The sequence below is a fragment of the Telmatherina bonti genome (genome assembly GCF_933228915.1).
Source record: "Telmatherina bonti genome assembly, chromosome: 22".
Classification (NCBI taxonomy): Eukaryota; Metazoa; Chordata; class Actinopteri; order Atheriniformes; family Telmatherinidae; genus Telmatherina; species Telmatherina bonti.
Genome location: NC_136631.1, coordinates 22,929,858 through 22,953,168, shown reverse-complemented (window position 1 = coordinate 22,953,168; position 23,311 = coordinate 22,929,858). Strand labels below are relative to the sequence as shown.

At 37.9% G+C, this 23,311-nt stretch overlaps 2 protein-coding genes across 3 annotated transcripts; one reads left to right on the top strand and one right to left on the bottom strand.

The window, feature by feature from the left end:
- Positions 1–1,176: 1,176 nt before the first annotated feature.
- gyg1a (glycogenin 1a) lies at positions 1,177–10,617 on the top strand (the record flags this gene model as incomplete). 2 transcript variants are annotated; one of them, XM_079262771.1, is made up of 7 exons in its annotated part: positions 1,177–1,300; positions 4,381–4,516; positions 4,609–4,783; positions 4,901–5,063; positions 6,208–6,334; positions 7,243–7,480; positions 8,492–10,617. In XM_079262771.1, the coding sequence occupies 7 exons, from the start codon at positions 1,177–1,179 to the stop codon at positions 8,660–8,662; spliced, it is 1,134 nt and encodes a 377-aa protein (XP_079118897.1). In that variant the 3' UTR covers positions 8,663–10,617. The 2 variants fall into 2 exon arrangements, with proteins under 2 accessions (XP_079118897.1, XP_079118896.1); XM_079262770.1 differs by having other exon boundaries at positions 4,378–4,516.
- A 524-nt stretch (positions 10,618–11,141) lies between these two features.
- Positions 11,142–22,944, bottom strand: hltf (helicase-like transcription factor). Its single transcript, XM_079261791.1, has 25 exons — positions 22,787–22,944; positions 22,134–22,333; positions 21,632–21,798; positions 21,235–21,377; positions 21,075–21,160; positions 20,646–20,717; positions 20,192–20,383; positions 18,799–18,873; positions 18,652–18,709; positions 18,466–18,517; positions 18,266–18,333; positions 18,059–18,106; positions 17,387–17,500; positions 17,202–17,293; positions 16,973–17,116; positions 16,635–16,767; positions 15,529–15,664; positions 15,104–15,283; positions 14,846–14,961; positions 14,194–14,375; positions 13,696–13,818; positions 12,719–12,831; positions 12,155–12,335; positions 11,575–11,655; positions 11,142–11,410 (listed from the first exon to the last, which is right to left on the bottom strand). The coding sequence occupies exons 2-25, from the start codon at positions 22,329–22,331 to the stop codon at positions 11,267–11,269; spliced, it is 2,898 nt and encodes a 965-aa protein (XP_079117917.1). The 5' UTR covers positions 22,332–22,333; positions 22,787–22,944; the 3' UTR covers positions 11,142–11,266.
- Positions 22,945–23,311: the final 367 nt, after the last annotated feature.

Here is a 23,311-nt window from a genome sequence, read left to right as displayed (position 1 = left end):
TAAAATCATGATCAATTCCAGCTTTAAAGAAACACGCAGATTTAGACTTAAAGTAAACTTTAAATAGTTTTGATTGAAAACTACTGAAATGCAGCGCGAATAGGTGAGTCTTTTTTTTTTTTTGCTACAGAGGATCACATCAAATGCATCTAAACTCAAAAGTAATTCAGCTAAAAATAGACTTTTTCCTTTGTTGTTTTTTTTAATTAACAAAACAAAGAAGAAAATAACTAAAAACGTTTATTTAATTATTGAAAGATGGTTTAAGTCTTTTAAAGTTGTTTTTAAGATCAATTTATTTATAGTAGCTGGATGATAACTTTTCCATATTACATACTTCTGGATATTCTATGTTTAAGCCTTTATAGCATTGTTCAGCTGTATTGTGATTCTTTGACCACTCTGAGGCAGTGTTGACTCAGTGGCACACTGACATTTCCTACATAAACCAAACAGTTTTTCTGTTTACATGTTAAAAGATTTTTACACATAGGTTTCCAGGCTTTATTCATATGCTTTTTTTTTTTTTTTTTTTTTTTAACTGACATACAAAACACAAAAAAGAATTTTTCTGACATTTGACTACAATCTGTGTAGTTTCTTGAACAACTAAATAGGTTTTTGTTGGTTTGTTTGTTTTATGGTAGGAATTCATCATACAATGTCGGAAAAAAATTAGAATATTTCCATTTCAACAAACGCAAAGAAAAATTGTGACACTACTAAATCTTCAGAATTATAAAAAAAAGAAAAAAAAAAGAATTTCAATTAATATACATATGTATGGTTAAGCTCTCTAGAAAGCTAATGATATTTGGCTCAAATCTAACCCACATGTGCTGTTTTCTGATGATGATCTACATAAGACTTTGCTCAACACTTAAAAAGAAAATACCAAAAAGGTAAATTCCATTGTAAGATTTTTTCCTAAAAAGTTTACACTAATGACCTGTTTCCTTGTAGGGAACCTGTTAAATTTTACTATTGCCTGTATTTAGATACATTGTTTACGAGCAAACAGTTCCTTCATCAGACTAATATCAAATTAATGTTGACATAATGAAGCAGAAAGGCGTGGTGCAATGTTTGTGGCTTTAAGCTTCATAATAAAGTTTTATTGCAAGAGACGCAAACGTAAGGGGCGTGTCCGCTGTCAGTCGCCACGTGACCCGGAAAATGTGGGCTTTAATTCCTGTGTTGGACTGTTCCCAGCTACTGCGCCTCTGCCCTTCGCATTGCAAACCTTTCTCCAGTCCGATCCGCGAGCCTCAGGCGGACTCTCCTCAACGCACCATGTCGGGTAAGACCTAACGAGGTTCAGCTGACTCACGCGCCCACCATCGCCACACCGGAACATGGACACTCCGGACCGAACCGGAGCTGCGCGAACTGTCTCTATCTTCCGAAATTATCGCTTTTTTGGTTTCTGAGGACACCTGCTGCTGCACCCATTGCTTCTTTCCACTGGACATCGGTGGAGCGAACGGGTTTAATTGCTAATGCAGTCACTTTTTGTGTTGCTTTAAATGTTCTGATGTTTAATTTGATGAGTCGCTGCAGCGGATTGGACCTAAATCAAGCTAGCGGAGGTCAGAAGCGACACATCCGGTGTTAAAACGATGCCAAACTAATATTTTTACATGCCAGTGGAGAAAACAAACAAAAAAAATGTTCAAAAACCCATTTTTTACCATAAATATTTTGAAGCTCTTTGCCATTTTAGCAACAAAGTACTGACACGCATATTTACAAAGTGCAGGTCATTCTTTATTTATGAGGCCAAGATGTCAAGATGTGTTTGATCAAATGAAATGTCTGCTCAAAAAGTGCTAGAACACACTATAAAACAATTTTATTCATCATCTCACTTTTAATATAATTTATCATTTTGTTTCTAAGGTCTCAGAATTTTTATTTTTTATTTTTTTAAATTGTGAAGAAGGTAATGGTGCCATAGTCAATAGCCTATAATATCTTTGAGTATAATCCAAACCCTGATGTTTATTTCCACTACTGTATTCCAAAACATATTACACTTGTTTGTCAAAGAGGAAATTAGATGATTGAGCAAGCAAAATATATTTGCTCTGATCTCACATAAGCGCCACTGTAACATTAACAAAACTGATCAGAACAAAAACTTAACATCAGTTGCTGCTTGTTGCTTCATATTTTGCAATAAAGTACAAAAGCATGAGGCAGTTGTACAACTATTCTTGTATTGTAACACCTGCATTACTGTATTGCTTGATGCCACTTCTCTAAGAGGAGTGCTGAAATATCATGTAGTCTAAAATCTTTTATTGCATATTCATGTCTGTGAATGACAAAGAGCCAAAAACTCTGATCAGAACTACAAACTGCAGATCAGTCTGATTAAGTATCTGGTAGATGTGCCTAAACAAGCCCAGGTTTTTGAGAGTCACAACTTGGAATCCACAAAACCCAAAATTATCTACTCCCATGCTGCTTGTGCCAAACACCACAGGACACTCCCAGATGTCACGTATCCTGAAGAGTCAGAGCTGTTTTGGCAGCACCAGCACCTGAAGCAGGTGGGCTGATCAGCATACAACTGTCTATTATCTAGTATATTACAAAGTTACTGAAAAAGAAAATGTAGCTTCAAGTACTGAATAAAAGACCAGAGAAATATTATACCTTTTTTTTCCCCCTTGTGTATTATTGGTCAGCCATTTTCATTATTTAAGTTTAATTGTTAGTTTCAAGGGGAAAGTTTCTATGTAAAAGCAGACAATAGTTAGTTGTGTTCCAGTCATTACTAATAACAAGCTGCACAGTCAGTGGAAAAGTTGTAAGATCAGTTTGACCTTCAGAGCATAAACTCGGCTCTAATATTACGAAACGTCTTTTTTTTCTTTTTGCACATGTTCAACCTTGTAGTCACATGATGGGAAACATAAAACATGTCTGTTTGACTGCACTGACTTTGTTTCAGCAAGTCATTTAGAAACCATTCTGTTTCAGAAAAATAAATAGTTTATACACGATTTTAAAAATGGAACATTATTAAGTTCCTCGGTTATCTGACACAGCTGTTTTGTAGTGTGGACATACCACAGTGAATTGCTTCAAATTTATTTATTTTCCTTCATTGCTATAAAATGCCTCTAGAGTCTCATCATGTATCACATGTTGCTATTGATATACAGATGTGTTTACCAGCTGTGCAATAATTACAATTAAATAATCAATGCATGCAGAAAATTACTGAACAAAACACATCAGATGCATTTTATTTGCGTCAAACTGACATGTACATTTCTTAAAAAGTTTTATTTAATGTTTTGAATAATTTATTATTATTACTACAGGATATATTAAGGTTGAATTGTCTGATTTAAAATACTTTCATCAGAGTGTTACCAGTCTTAAATATTTCTCCCCAGAGGTGAGCGTGCGTGTCATAAGGCTTTGTGTAGCCACAGATATCACTGTGAGAGTGCAGCACATGCTTCCTGTACTGCCTGTTTGGCGAAGAGGGCTTTACTCTCACACTCTGGCCTTTTGATAGTCGATTTATAGTTCCTTGAATCAGACCATAGCAACCGTGCGACACTGCAACACAGATCAGGTTTCTCAGAAGCCCCCAACAACTGAAGCATTCAGCTTGATGAACACTTTGTTGGCTCCGGGCCTGCTTTGACTGGAACAGCAACATGGCTCGTCCCCTGCTGTTGTTTATGAATGCTATGTGAACTCATTGGATGCTGAACTTCACATAATAGGTCTATGAGAGTGTCATGGAGGTTTAAGTTATGTCTGTTTTGGAAAGCTAAATTAAGACTATATACGTTTGTCTGTTTTTTTGGTTTTTTTTTTTAACTAATCAATTCACATGTTTGATCAGCAAGTTTTCCACTTTAGTTGTATGTTTAAGTAGAAGTGGTCCAAAAGGACAGTTTTTCCCTGCATAAACAGCAGCATATTTGACATTTTAAAAGGTGTGAACATCTTATATTTGCAGAATTGGTGCATATTTGTTTATCTGAAACTACAGGTTGGTTAATATGTAATCCATTATTTTAACAGTTGTTAAAGAAATTTTTACAGTAATTACACCGATCATTTAAAGAGACCATGTAGAAGTCAGACTTTATTTTCACCATTATATTTTTATGTTTGATGATTCGAGCTGAGTAAATTTGGTTCCTGTTTGGTTTGTGTGACATGCAAAACTTTGGATCTAAAGCAAAAGGTGTACACTGACATTAAATGACATTAAAGTTCAAACAACTTATTGAAAGTAACAAGGACTCTTTCTGAAGAGCTAAATGGCCTGAAACTGTTCTTAAGAGACAAAAAAACTGTTATGAAATGTATACTCATTGAAGCTTATTTGTGTCTTTTTCTAAGCAGACCAAGCTTTCGTAACACTGGCCACAAATGACCACTATGCCAAGGGAGCGATGGTTCTTGGCCAGTCATTACGGAATCACAACACAACCAGGAAGCTGGTGGTACTTGTAGGACCTCATGTTGCAGAGCCCTGCAGGTAACACACACACACGTCTTTTGCTTTCATTTAAACACATTAATTCATATCCAACGTACATGCTGATATATGCCCCACTTTCTGTGTCATAGAGATGCACTCCACTTCATTTTTGATGAGGTTCTTGTGGTGGATTTGATGGATTCTGGCGACACGGCTCATCTGGCTCTGATGAAGAGGCCGGACTTGGGAGTAACGTTCACCAAACTGCATTGCTGGACACTCACACAATACAGCAAGTGTGTGTTCATGGACGCAGACACGTTGGTGAGAAACAAAAAAAGCTGAATGAAAGCTTGTTTCATGTTTTGTTTTTTTTTGTTTTTTTAAAGACTGCTCTAAATATATCTGAGGAAGTAAGCAACAATGTTCATGTGCATGCAGGTGCTGTCCAACATAGATGAACTCTTCGAGAGGGAGGAGCTGTCTGCAGCTCCGGATCCTGGTTGGCCAGATTGTTTCAACTCAGGGGTGTTTGTCTTCAGACCATCCAACGAAACACATGAGAAGCTGCTCACATTCTGTGCTGAAAATGGCAGCTTCGACGGTGAGTGCTAGGAAAGGGATGAAGACCACCTGATGTTTCTGAAAAATGAGTGCAAACATTATCAAAGGGAAAATATTTACAAGGAAGTGTCTTATTTAATGAATGGCATAAAAATAATATGCTGTTTTACTTGTAGCATATTAACACAATAGCAAAGATATAACATGAATGACACCCCAGGACTGGTCTACATACACTGGCCAGAGCCTGGGTGCTAAGTTCTGGATTTGGCCTGTATTCAGGTCACCACATTTGGTCAACTGTTGATGCTCAGTCTGCAAGTTCTCAGTTTAATCTGACTCAAAACCTGAAACCCAAGACTGGAACATATTCCTGGGCCAGAACTCACCACAGGTGAAATGTTTCCGGAACACAGCCGAGTGTTATAACACTTTGCTTCAGTCAGCTTGATTTGGCTGGAAAACACAATTGATAGAGAAATATTAGAACCTTAATCAGCCTGTGAAACTTCTGCTGATTTATCTTTTGAGCCGCAACACTAAAATGTAAGAGTTTTGTGGGAACTCTGTGTTATGAAATTATACATTTGTACTGGGTTACACACAAAGCTGCTGTGGTTTAGAGAAGTTATCTTGCCTGTGTGAGACTTGCAGAAACTTTACAGGACTGTCTCTTAACTGTGGGGAAAAAAAATTGAATCGAAGGTGCAGCGTTACTGGCGACAGAATATGAATATAGTTTTCTTCTGTTTAAAAACCTTGGTTGACATTGTTTCGTGTAATATGAGCTAAAACTACCTGAATGTATAATGATGTTTCACTGTAGATTGTGCAGTAGACATTATTTGTTGGGACTGAGTTTTCTCCATGTAGGACTTTTTTTTTTTTTTTTTTTTTTTTTTTTAAACGTTCACTCTAGATGTCTGAAGCATCATCTTGCACATGTCAACACTTCCTTTAAGATTCTATTTTTACATGATAGAAAGACAGTCCGGTGACCAGAATGTGTTTGATGTGTTCATCGTTCCTGTACAGAATGTGCGTTTGCTTGTTACACTATATTGCAACGCAGAGTGGGGAGAAGTCACATTGGGTAATCAATGCTGGGATTAAGAAAAGGAAGGCCAATAAAGTGTTTCTGTGTGTGTGTGTGCGTGCGTGCGTGTGTGTGTGTGTGTCTGCAGGTGGAGATCAGGGGGTTCTCAACAGTTTCTTTAACACCTGGGCGACTGCAGATATTTCCAAGCACCTTCCCTTCATCTACAACCTCAGCAGTATCGCCATCTACTCTTACCTTCCAGCTTTCAAACAGTCAGTACTCAGACGATCAAGATATTCAGGTTTTCTTGAAATTAATGAAGTTTGCTATCTCTGCTAAACTGCAGGGTTTGATGTCTGAAACATGTCCGAGATTGTGCATATTTGTCCATCTGTTGGTGGGGGTTTTATAACAAAGAGCTTACCTGTTACTCAGAGAGCCCACCACTACAGTTGTTATAGTTGACTTTGTCTTCTTGGGAAGTTTGATTACTACTTTAATACTAAAGGAAAATTAAAATAAAGAAACTGAGTGATTTGAAATCTTTTTGAATTTTGACTATTATGGTTTGCATTTGGAAATCTTAGGTTGGAATATCTGCTTTACTGTACTACTGTACTCTACTGTACAAAAACAGGGTGGTAGCATTTCATTTTACAAATAACTTCTGCTTGTTGCAGAATTGTCTAACTCATGGGACTTTCCCACAGGAGACCTGGATTTTAGACCTGTTTGAGTGGGATTCTTTTTTTCCCATCAGGTTTCATTCCGTTATGATACATACATTTTTATTTGTTTTTTGTATCACATGTTAAACATAGTTTAAGTTAAGGGATATTAAAAGTTAAGGTTTACAAGACAAACTATCTATTCCCTCTATGTTAATTACTTGTTTCTCGCTGCTACATTTTCTTTGTAACAGTGCTGAATAGTAGATCTGAAGTTTTACATGCATTTATTTACCACAATTTTTTTTTTTTTTTTTAAAATATATCCTTACTTTAATAAAATAAGATATTAACAATTAAAAGAAACTGTCAGACTATGAGAAGAGAGAGTAATTGCTATATTTTATCCATTTAGTAACACTTTGTTCTCAAGGTATTTTATGACTTTTTCTTCCTGGCATTAACTGTTGAATCTTCTTTCACTTTGCTGTATTTGTGCTTGTTTTTGGTAGGTACGGCCATGATGCAAAAGTGGTACACTTCCTAGGCAAAGTCAAGCCGTGGAACTACTCATACAACGCTCAGAGGGGTGAGGTCAGAGGTCACTCCCTGTCGCCTGACCTGTGCCAGTTGCACCCCGACTACCTGCTCATGTGGTGGCAGCTGTACGCCAAGTCTGTGATGCCTCGACTGCAGAAGGCTTATGGAGACGCTCCCTTCAACAGCGGCTTTGTAGACCCGAGCATCGATGTAAGTGACCTTTGCGGTTTGTTGTTATAGAGTGAGTGTTTGAGAAAGAGGATTGCTGGATGGAGTTGTGGTGGATATGCAAGGAATCAAGTATTAATGAGAGTGAATGTGTATTTATCTGTTGCAACATGTTGCATAATCAACACATCCTGACTGTGTTGAAACCTCCTATTTGCTGGATGCACACTTTCTCAATGTGTGCACTGTGGAATAGCAATGCCATCACGGTGTGTACTTACCAGTAGGTGAAACTGAAGCCTTAAGTGTGTTTTTTGTAGTTATCAATACATAAAAGCACGAGCAGTGCTTTTATGTATTGATAAAGCTGATTGGTTCCACATTCCTCAGCACTGTTTTTTTTTTTTTTTTTTTTTTTTTATTTATGCCAAAAGCCGTACTGGTTGCTGCTGGTTTCGCCTTCCTCCTCAGCAGGTCACCACTAAATGAATAGCTTACTGTCATCAGTGAACCATGCCGAGGCTTTAGCATCCGTGCAACACCAGCAGGAAGTTTCCATACAGGCTGTGGTAACAGCTCCGCAGTGAAGTAGTTGAGTTAGTCACAAGAAGGACGGCTGCCAAATCCTGCTGCTTTTTCTAGTCGCTTGGAGCTGCGCCATATTGTCACATTGACAAGTCTATGCAGACAGGAGAAAGGGGTTTTCCACTAGTTTCCATAATTATTTTTTTATTTTATTTTTGGAGTTTAAATGTTATTTGAAGGTAATACTTAAATTTTGTGGATGTAAACTCTAAGCCATTATTTATGCAACAAGTACTTTAAAATCATTCTTGACAAAGTTTCATTAAAGGTAACACTGTGGAACAATCTTTCTGAGGATGAGTGAGTTTGCTTTACTCAGCAGAGTACTACTGATGTAAACAACGCTGCTGTGTCGTCTAGAAATGCAAGTTTATTAGTCTGGCTGAAGGAAAGCAGAACATGGGGAAACAACTCCTTTTAAAGTAGTTTCTTTAAACACCCCCTTCATTCTTTGTGTCTGCATCACAGGATAAACTTGGAGAAGATGTGAGACAGCAGCCAGAGCCCTTTTTTCTTCCCCCCTCCCAGACAGTTTCGTCACAAGAGAGGAAGCAGCGCTGGGAAGCGGGACAGATCGACTACTTGGGGGACGATTCCTTCTCCAACATTGAGCGAAAACTTGACTCCTTCCTAAAGTAGCGGGGGGGGGGGGGTCGAGGGTGCATGACGGACACCACTTAAATCGTTGTGATAGTGGGAGGGTGGAGAGGCACCACCACTCAGTGACATGGGCTTGATTTGCAGGTGACCTAATAAAGGCCTGTGTGTATCTTTCACTCTCTGCACCCAGTCAGTGTGTAGAGGACAAGTTTTACTAAATTCCCACACACTCCTCCGTCCACTTCCCCCTTTTTAAAGGAAAAGTTTGACATTTTAGGACATATTTTTTTCTTGTTGAGTTGGATGAGAAGATGTGCATCCGTATGGTGTGAAGCTGCTGCATGCAACCAACTAGATCGGCCTTAAGAACGTGATTTATTGTGCAGGCCTGGTAGAGAAAACTTAAGTTCTAGTAAATCCCCGAAATGCTGGAAAAATAAATAAATAAATATTTGTCAGGTACAAATTAACCCTGCAGCTCTCTAAATAAATGACATTTTACTTATTTGTTTAATCTTTCAAAGTTTATGTGAACCAGTTGCTTTTCAGATCTGAGCAGTAAAGCAGACAAATGAAGGGAGAAAACATCTAGTCTAACTCCAACCCAAGACGACCTCTTAAACTCACTCCATACAAAGTGACGTCACGTTTGTGACGTTCAGTCCTTCCAAACTCCACATCTTTTGTCTTCCAGTCCTTCCAAACTCCACATCTTTTGTCTTCCACCAGAATATTTCTTGGTGAGGCTTAATGCTTATCCAAGCTAAGAAATAGTCTGATACATACATTTACAACAGGGGTGTCCAAAGTCTGTCCTCAAGGGTCGATGTCCTGCAGGATTTCTATGTATCCTGTTCCACCACATCTGACTCATATTAAATGGAGCCTAAGAAGTTCTGCACAATGGCTGATTAATTTGAGGACTGGAGCCGGACACCCCTAACTTATAAAACAATTGCTACAGTTAATATATTCAAATGTTTGTTTAATTTGTGGGTTACATTCTGAATTAGCTGCTTGTGGTAGCTTCATATAGCAAAACCTCTTCTCACCAAACTCCAGACAAGATTGGGAATTAATGTAGCTTTTTCCAAAATGTCTTGCTATTCATTGGTTTTCAGATTCTGCTAGAAATGAACTCCAGAGTCTTCCTAACCTGTGGAAAGTTAATTAACAGAAACAGGAAGAGATTTCAGGACAAACCTTTAACTAAGTGGAAATGTGATTACCTGTCATCTCTGGATTTTTGTTTTTATTTCACTATTTGCAACCCTTCAGCAATAAGTCAACAAGTAAATGCTGCCATTACCTCTTTTTCCTTGCACTTTCCATCTTTTCCTGTCAGTTTTGACAGTCCTGCTTTGATATGGCAGTGTTCACCTCGGGAGTGCACAGAGTACCGTAGCTTTTCCCATCTGTGCCTCTGACACTCACCAGTTCCCTGTGACTTCAGCTTTGTGCCTGGTGTTTAGTTTATTTGCATGGCACACGGTTAGACGTGGGTCTGTAATGAAGTGCTTCCACCACATCTGTAACTCGTATTGACTGTTTTGTGTATTTGTGGGATTGAAAACTTGTGTGGTCCCAATCCTTTTTGCATGTGCATCTCCGCCTGACCAATATCAGTGTTTGTGCCATGACCTGAGTTTCATCACTTCCTGTCTGTAGTGTAACCAGCTGCCTTATTGCCCATTCACTGTTTACAAAACCTCCCTTACGGTAACTGCTGCTAGTGACACGTCAGTCCCTCCTTTCCTGTTTGCTAGTACCCATCTTCCTTCTCTCCACCTGTATGCAGTGTTAAGTATAACCCAGTGCACTTATTACACTCCTCCGTCCATTCAGCACACTCCCACAAGAAGCTGGTTAAGCTGATAGACCAGTTCAGATGCAGCTTTAATGAGTAGAAGTACAATAATTGTAACATCATTTAATGCACATCTGTCTCAGCTGTGAAGTGTATATGTCCTCTTTAAGAGCCAATAAAATTGTGAAATAAGTTTTTTACTCTTGTTCCGTTTTGACTTTCAATTTATTGTTGCTGATGCAGTTTAAAGGTTTGCATAGTTTAAAGACAATGGAATTATTAATAAGCCTCTATTTAATTGAAATAATCATTTAAAATTGGTGATTTTTTTTTTTTGGGGGGGGGATGCCAGAACATGAACCCTATTATTTTCAAACAGTTTTCAAACAGATGAACAAAGATAGTACAAACATTACATTTGTCTGAAATATTTGCAGTACCTGTTATTTGCATCGGGCTGACTGTGGATCAGTTTGGAGATGCAAATATCTGATTTCTTCCAGATATCATTGACTGTGGATTACAATCGGAGTTTAAATTGAAAACTAAATGCAGATATTTTGATTTGACAGTGGAAAAAAACATTGTTTCCATCTGTATTCCAGTTGATACTTATCCTCATCGTGTATTCCAGGCTAACTTAACAAGCTAAAATGTGTGTTTGTGTTTCAACACAATTATGACAGATGTCAAATGTTTGCATTTCTTTAATCTGCAGCAGTGAATGACAGCATGTCAAAACGGTTTAACTTTGCTTAACAACAAATATTCTTCCCTCTAAAACATAGGGTATTTAAAAAAAAAAAAAAAAAAAAAAAAAGATTACAGATGTCCTTCTAAAGCTCCATTAGAGCTCTGATTTCATTGATGCAAGATGTTTTCCGGTCTGTGTTTGTGGAGCTGAAAGCTTTCTCCAGCAGTTCCTGCTTCTGTTTCTGGATCTTCACCATGTTTTCTTCTACTGAATCCTTCACAATGAACTGTAGTGAGACAAAAAATGACGACAAGAAGACAGTTTTTTTTTTAGTCTTCACTATGCAAAATACAGAATGTGTTATGGAAACTGCGTTTGTCAGCAATATGAAGTAACTGTTACTGACAGGTAATAATACCACAGTTCAAATACAAAGTTCTGGTTTCTAACCTTTGTAACAACAACTTTCCTCTTCTGTCCCAAACGGTGGCAACGGTCGATACATTGCTCTTCGGTAGCTGGATTCCAAGCCTTAGACACGCACACACACACAGCGGAGTACAAATTAGTTCGATACCTAAACACATCTCATGGTTGCACTTCTCCTTTTGGTTTATGTCACATATGAAAATTTTCCTTTTGCAGATTTATCCAGCATGGTAAGCCGATAAGATCCTAATAGAAATCATCCTGCATCAATTTATTAATTAAACAAGATACTTTACAAAAGTCACACGGTCATTAGCATGGCATTTCTTGTGTCAGACTGTATTTGTATCTCTCCAATCCATTTTCCTTTATCTTTCTGATGCGTATACAAATGTTTAAGTTATTAGAGCTAAGGTGTTGCCCACCTCCAACCCACAATACTAAAGAGAGAAAAAACAGGATATAATAAGAAATCAAACTTTATTACTGACTGCTGCCCTTCTATCTTGACATGAAAGATGTGCTATAAGCAAATACAAATATGTGTATTTGTCTTCACACAAAATCCAACCCCCCAGATGGATCCCAGATTTGGACTTACAGGATCCATGAGGAACACATGAGAGGCAGCTGTCAAGTTAAGCCCCACCCCTCCAGCTTTGAGTGACAGCAGCATGATGACAGGGCTGTCTTCTGCAGAGCTCTGAAACTCCTGGATGACTTGGGTCCGCTTCTTTTGGTTCATTGAGCCATCCAGACGCACAAAACTGAAGCCATGTTCTCTGGCACAGAATTAAGAAAAAAATGAGCAGCAAATCATCTGTTTCTATTTACAGCTGTCGTCACGTTTGGGACTGTGTTCATCTATGACTTTATGAGCTTCACCTTATATATTGCTTAACTATTTGGTCACTCAAAACACAGAAATGAAACAAAAATTTCAGTTCTCTTGCAGCATCTTTACCTTTGCAGTTATCTAATAGCTGTAACTACAACATCCTCACCAGGCTGAGACAGAGACATTCTCTGTAAACCCAAACTTTAGCATAATTGAAGCAATTTAATTCAGAAAGCACTGCTTGAGCAGACTGAGAAGAATTACCAGCTGTAAAACCAACAACAAAACCAAATCCTAAACCTCCTCTGCGAGTTATATGGGAATTACCTGAGTGGAGTCTCCAGGATGGTGAGGAAGCGTGTGAACTGAGAGACGACCAGACACTTGATGCTGCTGTCTTGAGAGCGCAGTCTGAGCAGGTTTCCCATCAGTGCCTGCACCTGCACGGGCATAAACCAAAAATTTAAAGAAGGAAAAGCAGATTTTTTTTTATTATTAAATACTTGCCACTTAAAGGTGGAGTATGTAAGATTTTCAATATTTTCAAAATAAATTAACATAAAATAACTACAATCATAATTAGATAGTTTTTTAAACATGTAGGTTCCAGTCTGTCCATATTTGATGCATTATTAAATAAGTTTAATTAATGACAAATGACAAAAAGCACTTTTTTTTTACTGGTAGGCAAACATTTAAGAAGGGTCTTTTTCATTAATTAAACTTGTAATTTAATAACATCAAATATGGACAGGCTGGAACCTACATGTTTAAAAAAAACTATCTAATTATGATTGTAGTTATTTTATTAGTTAATTTATTTAGAAAATATTGAAAATCTTACATACTCCACCTTTAAACTATATAAAAACGGGTCATGTGTAAACTGCTAGAGTAGGTCCTAAATCCAAATATAGAATGACTTGACCCAAAAATCATTGTCTATCTGAACAATTTCCATTTAAAAATACATTTTAGGTTACATCAGATTGTGTTGATTCAGAGCACAAAATCTATAATAAAGTCACTTTACATTATTAAGTTAAATTTACCATCTAAAGCACATTGCAGTCTTTATTTAGGTAAATGTGCGGTTAGAGAACTTTATACAATGTTAAAGGTTTGTATGTAAGAAAACTAAACTGATTTGTTTAACATACTATTTCTCATTACTCACATGTAGTTGGGTAAATCCCACCTGCCTCAACCAAATTTCCCTTTTATGCTTCAAAGATTGTGTCCTGCATATTTTAGTGGTTTGCAGAGTGCTTTCACTATTTTTATATGCAGCTTGCTGTGAATACCTTGGAGCTTGTTTTCCACCTTCCAGAGCTTTTACTACTTTCTTCTTCCATGTCCTCTTGTGGAAACTCCACCAACTCACTGGTCTTAATTTTACTTCGGCATAGAGGACATTGTGCCTTCTCCTATGAAAATATGAGGGAAAAGATGGCACTGTTAGCCGTTTGCAGCCGAATAAATGCTACATGATAAAAATAAAGAAAAAGTTTTTTTTTTCCCCATGTTAAGATTTTCTTATAAAGACAACATTGACAAAGAAACAAAACACAATATAAAACAAGGAACATTAAATATACAGAGTAAATAAATAAATAAATAAAAATAAATTGACTTAATTTATATCATCCAACCCACCGTCAAGAAAAATATCATTCTTCTCCAGAAAGTTATAAAAGAGAGTCCATATTTCATTAAACCTGTCCAGTCTGTTATTAGTTGTATGGCTTATCTTTTCCAAAACAAGTGAGAAAGTGGTTAATTGAGGTGGACAGCATGTGTACCTGTTCAGTGCTGATGACTTGAGCGATGCAGGGCCGGCAGTAAACATGGGCACAGTGTGTGATGACAGGCAGACGGATCGAATCCAGGCACAGGGAGCACTCCTCGTCAGAACCGCTGGACAACACCAGCCGCAGCTTTTCTATCAGATGCTCCCGCAGCTCTGCTGGCGTTGCTGTAGCACCTACGTGTTCAGTCAGGATAGTTTTCACATTAGCTTATTGTCAGCAAGAAAAACTAAATCGTGGGTAATAAGTGTCAATTAATCTGCTCTTCTTACAATGACTTTATGACTGATGCTAAGCTTGCAAGTTACTCTTTATCTTAAGAAAACTCTAAAAAAAAAAAAAAAAAAAAAACTAGGGAAGGCTAACTGTAGATTATTTCTATGATTCAGCAAAGTAAAATGGTTTAAAACATGAGTTTACTGCTTGATATGTAGCATTTATATCATCTTACATATAAAAAATAAAATATCTATAATGGCAGGAGTGCAGCAGTTTTGTTTTGTTTTGTTTTTTTTGACAAAGGGGGTTTAGGGTTGAGAAAAGCAAATTCATACTCTGTCCATCAAGGAAATACTACCAACACCCCACTCGTCCTGTACTGACTGCACTCTCCTGATTCAAGTCTGAAATAAATGGCCGGTTTTACCTAAATCTGATGAGACCATTGCCTTCAGATCAGGGTGGCAGCAGTGCTGTCGGAGCCTCATCAGGATGACGAGGACATGAGCGTAATTTCTCATGACGGTCCCCTCAGCTACATATCTACAGTATGCACAAGAATTCACAAAATTATACAAAACTGTGAAACTCAGTATAAAATTAAAACGCACGAGTGTCGACAGTCATGTTTTTAGCGTTTCTACATAAAGTAGATACTTTTTGTCACTCTTTCACCAACTTTCACCTGCCGATGGTGCTTCTTCCCTCGTTGCGTGCCAGCTCGTACTCTTCCCTCTCCTGCTGACTAAACTCGACCTGCTCCACGTAAACCTGTTTCTTGGGCAGTGACACCAAACGGCGTCCATTCACTTCGCTGCTCTTGGTCCGTCGCAAGGTGATGCACTTCACCAAAATCTGAAGGTTCCTGCACGCAACGTCACATGGTTCCATTTACCAACTTTTCATATCTTATCAGCGGTGTAATCGTGACAGATTCCTACACAGGATGACAACTTTTCATCAAGCACCTGCTACACAAGGGATGAATTAAATGTTAGAAGGAGGTATCATGACCATCTATGATCATAGCATTTAGTCTACCACAGTAAGCAGTGCCCTCTAGGTTATTTCTGCCACACTGCAGCAGTACTACTTCAGCTGGGTACTCACTGCAGCCCAGACCTGTCTCCCTGTGTGGCAGGCCTCTGGATCACTCTGTTCCACCACTCTCTCACATCGAAAGGCTTCAGACGCAGGAAGGCCACAAGCATCCACAAATCCTTCACGCTATTCTGGATGGGAGTACCTGAAGGGATTGGTGCAGGAATAATAAACAGATTTAATGACTGTTTTGTAGTTTTTTCCCCCCTAAAATTTTATGTAATATAAATATTTTCAATGAATGATGTTTCATACATTTTTAATTACAGGAGATGAAAAAAGTCAAATCAGAATGCAGGAGTTCATGCAGTCGTGGCCTCAGAGGAGGGAAATTTAAAGTTCAAATTAATTTTTCTAGTTCTAGTTATTTTACTGAAAACTCAAACATGAAGCGAGAACTCCTCGTGATTCTCTCTTGAGATTAAAAGCAGTAATTACATGCATGTTCACTGGTTTTGTTGGAACTGATTTTGGAAACATTAAAAGCTCCTGGCTGAGAGTTGAGAAAACTCTTTTTCCATTTGGAAAAAATGTTGCAAAGAAATGCAAACGTTCAGAATTTCTGGCTCAAAACATTTTACACCAGCAGCACTGATGCTGAAACTGATGTGTAATGCTTTAAAATGTTGTTTTTATGTTAACTACAACATTGTATTGCTGCAGATGAAGCTTTAGAAAGAAAACTATGCTGTTTTAAAGAAAGAAGTATTTCAGAATGCTGTGGAAAATTTCATTCTCATTTCATCCTCCTCTGCGGATGATCCGGAACACTTCAGGCTGTTTTTGCTTGAAGCTGCTGCTTTGCTTTTCAGATGCACTTAAATTTGCAGCTGAGTCGGTAAATTAGTTTTATTTGTGAAGACTGGGTCACACTAAGGAAAATACAGACAATACACAGCTTTTTTTTTTTGTATAGGGAAAAGCAGCTCTTTGTCTGCTGGCTCCTCGTTACATCCTCATCGGAAAACTAGGTCTGTTGTCACACGGGAACATCTGAATGACCTTTGCTTTTAAAAATGGAAACTCTTCGGTTTGTTGTAATATATTTTAACGCTTTCCCTGATTTTCTATGATAGATATTGAGTGAAGTTCTGTGTGTAAAGGTATTAGTGTACCTGAAAGAACCCAACGCCTCTGAGCTTTCAGCTCAAGCACAGCCTTACTCATCTGGGCATTTGGGTTTCTGATGACGTGCCCTTCATCCAGCACCACCCTCAGCCAGTTGATCCCATGCAGTGGACTCTTGTTCTGATAGTGAATCGATTTATAACATTAATGAGCATGTTTTAACCCATTTAAACATATGGTGTCCTTTAAACATGCAATCAGGTGCAATCATATCTTGCATCAGCTCTTTAAGAGTAAAAATACAGATCGGATCCAGTATTTGCTGCTTGTCAGTACGTGAGAACATCTTGCTTGCAGCCACTGACTGACATCTGTCCTCACTCACTCCGAAGTCGGCAGAGAGGACGTTGTAAGTGGTGATCACCACATCCTGAGAGGACAGAAACTTCTTGCTTCTGTTGCGCTCTGAACCGTAATACAGATAGACGTTTAGCTTCACATTAGCATGCACATGCTGCTCAATCTGGTCCTGCACACATGTAGACAAGAACAGAAAATATGACGTGTGCCGACTTGAGGGAAGAAAAGACTTTTTTTTCCAGCCGTTTTCCTACCAGCCAGTTGCTGAGCACTGAGAGTGGACAGATGATGAGAGTTGCTCTCATGGATAAGTCGTCTGTGTTTTCAGGGATGGAGGTTTCCACGTCTGTACGAAAAGTCATCATGAACAAACCGTCCAACTTTTCTTTCACTGAGTAAAGACTGCATGTGAAACAAACCGTTAACAGATGAAACTCACTCTGCTTGAGATCGGCCTTCTCAGTAGTTTTCTTTTTCTTTTTTGAGCTTGTGTCAACTGCTGGGCCGCTCAGAGCTGCAGCAAAATCCAGATCTTCAAACAACACTTTGCTCTCTGTAGGGCAAGCAGGCAAATAAAAGATTAAATTCACATCGTAACCAGTCGTAATGCTGGTTACGATAACATATTACTGAGATATGCCAAGCTAGTCAGTTTATTGATTTTCTTGCACATAGCCTTTAACATCCACACACATATACATATTTATATACATATATTTTATATATTATATTAGGGGTGGGAAAATGGATTTTTTTGCTTCACAATTTTAAAATCGATTTTTATTATTTTTCAAATAAATAAAAATAATCCATTATAAAATTTTTGCCATTTTTATTGATTTATCGATCTTTTTACTTGTCTTCTTGTGCATTTTAGCAGCAGAATGATGGTCTGGCTACTGTGTTGTTTTTTTCGTAATTGAAATGAAGAAAAATGACAAGCAAAAAAAAATGTTTTATACATTTATTTTGTTTTTGTTTTAGAATTGTGAGAATCACAATTTAAATGCATCCAAAAAATCGGAATGGAATCGAATCGGGACAAAAGCATATCTTCACAGCCCACAATCATACATGTCTTTTATAAATATAAAACACAGTGGATTTGCACCTTTACTGGGTTTTCGCTTAGTGGGTTTCACCTTTCCATCTGATGTACCTGTTAAGTGGAAAGAATTGGTAAAAATATGTACAACTCGCAACACTGAGGGAAAAAAAAAAAAAAAATTATAAAATTATAAAATATTATATAATTATAAAATTATTATATAATTATAAAAAATTATGTGACATGTGTGGACATAAAATAAATTTTTACTTTTCTGTGGTTCATCAGTTACGTCCACCGCGTCTGCTGTATCAACACAGATCACTTCCATCTGGGGACTGACCGACAAACACACATCATTTTAAGTCAGTAAAAACAAAAAAAAAAACCTGCTTTGTTGAGCTAAAACACACTGAACAAAGTTAAAACAAAGAATGACCAAATAAAAAAAAAAAAAAAAACGTGCTTACAGTTTTATACACTGGGAGTCAACTGCTGCAGGATCCACGGCCACTTCATCACCTGAAACAAAGACGCCACATCACTCCTCCTTTCCATACATCTTTCCTATGTTTCCATTCAGACTCCCAAATGAAGATAAAAGCTTAAATATAGGGTAAAAATCTGCAGGAGTGACTAAAAAGAGAACAAAGTACCTTTAAGTTTGGAGGCTTCCTGTGGTCTTGTTTTAGGTTTGGTGGGTGAAAACAGCTCCTTCAGAACATATTAGCAACATGTCAGGACTGAAGTTATACGTTACTTTACAGCAGAATGAGCGAAAGGGATGCAACATGGTTGCTTACACATTTCTCCACAGGCAGCGGCTTTCCTTTGTGAAAGTTGGTGAGAATCAGAGCGATCGTTGTCAGAGTTTTACCCTGAAAAACAATTAGTATACACAGCAGTTCTAACTCTCCTCAGAAATGACTGAAAAATACTGCTTCATCTTGTCTCTAAATTAGTGTAGCATCAAATGACCTAAAACCATCACTACACATCCAGGTTCTTCAGTTTTTTTTTCCACGTATAAATAATAATGATATGAAAACAGTTTACAATGAATGCATTTTACATACTGAACAGTCATGTAAAAGAGAAAGTAACACGTCTTAAATGATCATTCAACAGCTTGCAGATGCACTTTTAGCAGCAATAAGTCAAAGTAGCTGTTCTCCGTCTGACATTATGAGTCTCTCAGATCATGTGGAGGAATTTTAGCCAGTTCATATTCACAAATTTCCCTCCAATCATTGATGTTTGAAGCATTTCTTAATGCAGAGATCTCTTAATGTCCTACCGCACGATTACAGTCAGTCTTGACTGGCTTTTTTCTCTTCAATTTGTTGTAGATTTGCTGCTGTGCTTGAGATAAATGTCCAGTTCCACGGCTCACTTTGAACCTAATTACTCTCTAATACAGACAGCTTTCACATTTAACTCAACATGTTGGTAAAAAATAGGTGTTCATGGTTGTATGTTTGCAAGACAAGCAGAAAATATAACCCCTTCACCATCACGTTTGACGGCTGGTTTGTGTTGATATGTTGTGTTTAGTTTTAGCTAAAACCGCTTTGTGCTCATCTGTCAAGAGGACATTCTTCCACATATTTGCTCACATGTGACTTTGCAAATATAAGCTGTACTGCCATGTTTTCTTTGGAGAGAGAGAGAGAGAAGAGTCGAAACATGTTTTTTTTTTTTTTTTTTTTTAATAATTGTACTGTTACAAACTTTACCATTTAACGTGCTATCTGAGGCCTGAGTCTGACATATAGCTTGTGTTTATTTTATAATATTAATGTTTTATAATTTTTCATCTTACATTAAAAAGGCAACTCCTGCAAAGACTTCAGACTAGTTTGAATTATTTATTTCCAACTTTTGAGTTTTTTTTCTACACTGTAGTATGTTTGGATATGACTCTCTTGGATAACCCTTCCCAAGTCGATGAACAGTAACATCTGTTTCTATGTGGCCAATGCTGATGTCTTTCCTCCTTAGTATTGTGTTAACACACACCAGAAGAAATAAATACTGACATCGTACAATATTGAATATGTCAATGTTCATTTGAGGTTGTATTTACTTACATCATTTTAGATCTAGTACGGTCAAGATAGTTTATCATTATTTCCCCGATGATCAAAGCAAAAAAAGAGGATGTGCACATATGTAAACAAATAACCAGTCACTCACCAGTCCCATGTCATCTGCCAGTATTCCCCCACGAACTCGCTCTGGAATATCTTTGGCAGAGAAACATGTAAGGCTGTTGTAGTACAGCTCGCCTCTCTTCTCCCAGAACGGTGGCAGCGCAGATTTATTTTCTCGAGCACACATCCAGGACAGCGCCTGCTTTTGGTGAAGCAGGAGGGGGGTGGCCACAGACTGCAGAGAAAGACAGCCACATGCTCACATCCAGCTCTGATGGAAGATGTCAACACAAAGTAAAACACGCATTGTCAAAGAGATGATAGCTTTTGCAAAACTGAGGTGCAATAAAAAGCAGCGGGAAAGTCTTAAATTTTAGGTCCAACCCATCTTGCTACGTCACTATGGTGCATTACGAGATAAAAACAGGATTTTTGTTCGAGAATAGTGAGGAAATAAATGGTTATCATCCTAGCAGATAAACTGATCTAATTGTTACCTCAGCTGCTTCTTTCTCCCCGTCTTTGCTCTCCATCAAACCTTCAAAAAGGTTGTCAAATGCGTTTTTTAGCTGGAAAAATAGATACATGGAAATATATATGAAACAGGGCTTAGAAAAGGGTTTCAGTGTATTGTAACTTCATATAATAATTACTATGAACAGAAAAAAAATTGGTTGAATCTTTTAAGCTTCATTTTAGCAATCTTATGTTTTTTTTGGACAGCACACATGGAGCTAAAATCAGGGTATTTTTTACCATTCCTTCTTCAGCAGAACAATACAAATCTAGATTTCAGTGCAAAGTGGATCTTAACCAGAATTTCATTGCACAGTCATTTCCCGTTGTACCTTTGCCTTTGCTTCAATTTATCCCAAATTTGGCATTAAATGTTCAATACCGCATCTTGGAGCCTTGTATCTGATTACCTCCTCTGCAGTCAGTGGGATGGTCACACCTTTTTTGGTTGGAAATGAATGAGAACCTGGATTGCTATCCGGATACGTATTTGTACCTGAAAGCAAACACAGAGGTTTTTCATCAGGAAACAGAAACTGAGATCAGTCAGTGGAGTGTTTGTAGACACACCTTTTGGTCCGCTTCTATCTGTATTCAGTTTAAAGCCTAGTTGTGCCATTCGTTTCATCACAGTTTGTTTGTTTTCTTCTTTCCCCCAGAAAGACAGCATGATGGGCCTGGTGAATAGGTTATTTGCCCCTGTGTGCACCACCCTGACAATTACATGACCACAATAAGCATACAGTTGTGTAATTTTACACTTCTGTAATTGCAGTTGCATGAGCTCAGTGTTTCTGCTAAATAGCACTTAAGGGTAAAGACATAACACAGATGAGAATAATTTAAATGACAAAAACTTAAACATAAGCTGTCAACAGCAGCCTTTTATTGTTGATGGTATTGGTGTGGGATTTCTAGGTGGATGCTCTTTGTCAAATATCAACACTGACAAGCATTTTCAACTCACCCCTCCACTTTAGCCAAGTTGTTGTCCATGAGATAAGCCATAGCTGCTGCCAGCTCCTTCTTGATGTGTCCCACCTGGTTGCCATAAACATTTGTTACCATCACTGCGTTGCGGTCATATGGATTATGGGGCTCTCGCACTAAACCGACCATCTCCCCACGGTTTACCTGTCCAGAGAGCAGTACACAACTGATTATTGAAATTCAGAAGTGGATACCTGTAGTATGTGCAAATCTGCACATGTGCAAATCTGTGTTGTTAATACAATGACTGCATTGAGAGCAGAGGTGGCAATTCCTGGTCCAGAAAGTAAAAGTCCTGTCCAGCAGCTGTTCCAACCAATCACCAAACGAGCTGAATTTAATGAGCAGAGTTTTTTTTGCCAGGTAAACGAGCCTGAAACCACATGTTCTAAATGTACAGGTAGATCCAAAAACATTACTTTTATTTTCTGGACCATGAATTACCACCTCTGATAGAGAGGTGACTGACTGCTCCTCACCACCCCTGTGTAGTATCTAAGGCCGACCACACTGCCCCGCAGGGAGCCAAACAGCACGCTTCCGTCTGCATCAGGCTCCTGAGATGCTGCAGCTCTGATGGCCTGAGAGAGGGTCTCTGCATTTGTCTCATTGCGGTCGGCGAAGAGGTCCACATCACTAAACCTGTCCCAACCGAACCTCCATCTGCGGGAAAACATGCCTGGAGACAGAAAACACACACACACACACACACACACACACACACACACACACACACACACACACACACACACACACACACACAGAGTAGCTTGAACTGAAAACACGCCTGCAAGACCACACAGACTGACAGAAACAGCTAACAAACGGCTAACAGAAAGCAAAATGTCTTTATCCGTAGACAAACAATGGAAGCAAGAATCAGACATTTCAAACACAAAAACTGAATTCGTGGCAAATTTGTTAAGTCAGCATGTCTTGTCTATTCGCAAACTTGGCAGATGTAAACATTTCCGCAAGTTTTTCAGCTGTGTCACAAACAAATAAACAATACGCAGACAGGCCAAATCTTAAAGGTACTTAGCTGACTTGAGTTGTTAGGATGTTAGCTAGCGGGTGCGTCCATGTGAGTAACAACACTAATTATATATCTACATTCAACAATCGTTCTTACTGTTAATGTCTTTTCGGCATTTGCTGATAATTCAAAGGTAGCGCCAAACCAGACGCTCTGATGCGATGTTTTTGCAGATGTTTGGTCGACTTCTACCTGAGTTAACTCAAGCTAGCTGCATTGAATGCTTCACTTCCATGTTTTTACCTTCATAATAATAGCCCCCAAACGACAACAAGTTATAAACAACAGATAATAATAATAATATTACTACTACTGCTACTACTACTACTACTGCTACTACTACTACTACTACTACTACTACTACTACTACTACTACTAAGAATATTAATAATAATAATAATAATAATAATAATAATAATAATAAGAGTAGTAGTAAAATTTAATGAAATGGGACATTTGTTCTGACATAAGTAAACTCATTCAAAAAATGCCACGGAATTGGCATTCAGTATATATATATATATATATTTTTTTTAATCATAAATTTCATTTGATCAAACTGAGCTTGGCTTTTGTTCGGAATTTTTAAAAATTTTTTATTATTGATGAAATTTTCAAAAA

Bases quoted from the DNA above. Each gene is read 5' to 3' on its own strand.
- hltf (XM_079261791.1), bottom strand. From the start codon at position 22,331: ATGTTTTCCCGCAGATGGAGGTTCGGTTGGGACAGGTTTAGTGATGTG. The intron at 21,799-22,133 runs GTGAGGAGCAGT...CTCTCTGGACAG, and splicing joins TTAGATACTACACAGGGGTG to GTAAACCGTGGGGAGATGGT. The intron at 16,768-16,972 runs GTGAGTGAGGAC...ATTCACTATCAG, and splicing joins TCCTCTCTGCCGACTTCGGA to AACAAGAGTCCACTGCATGG.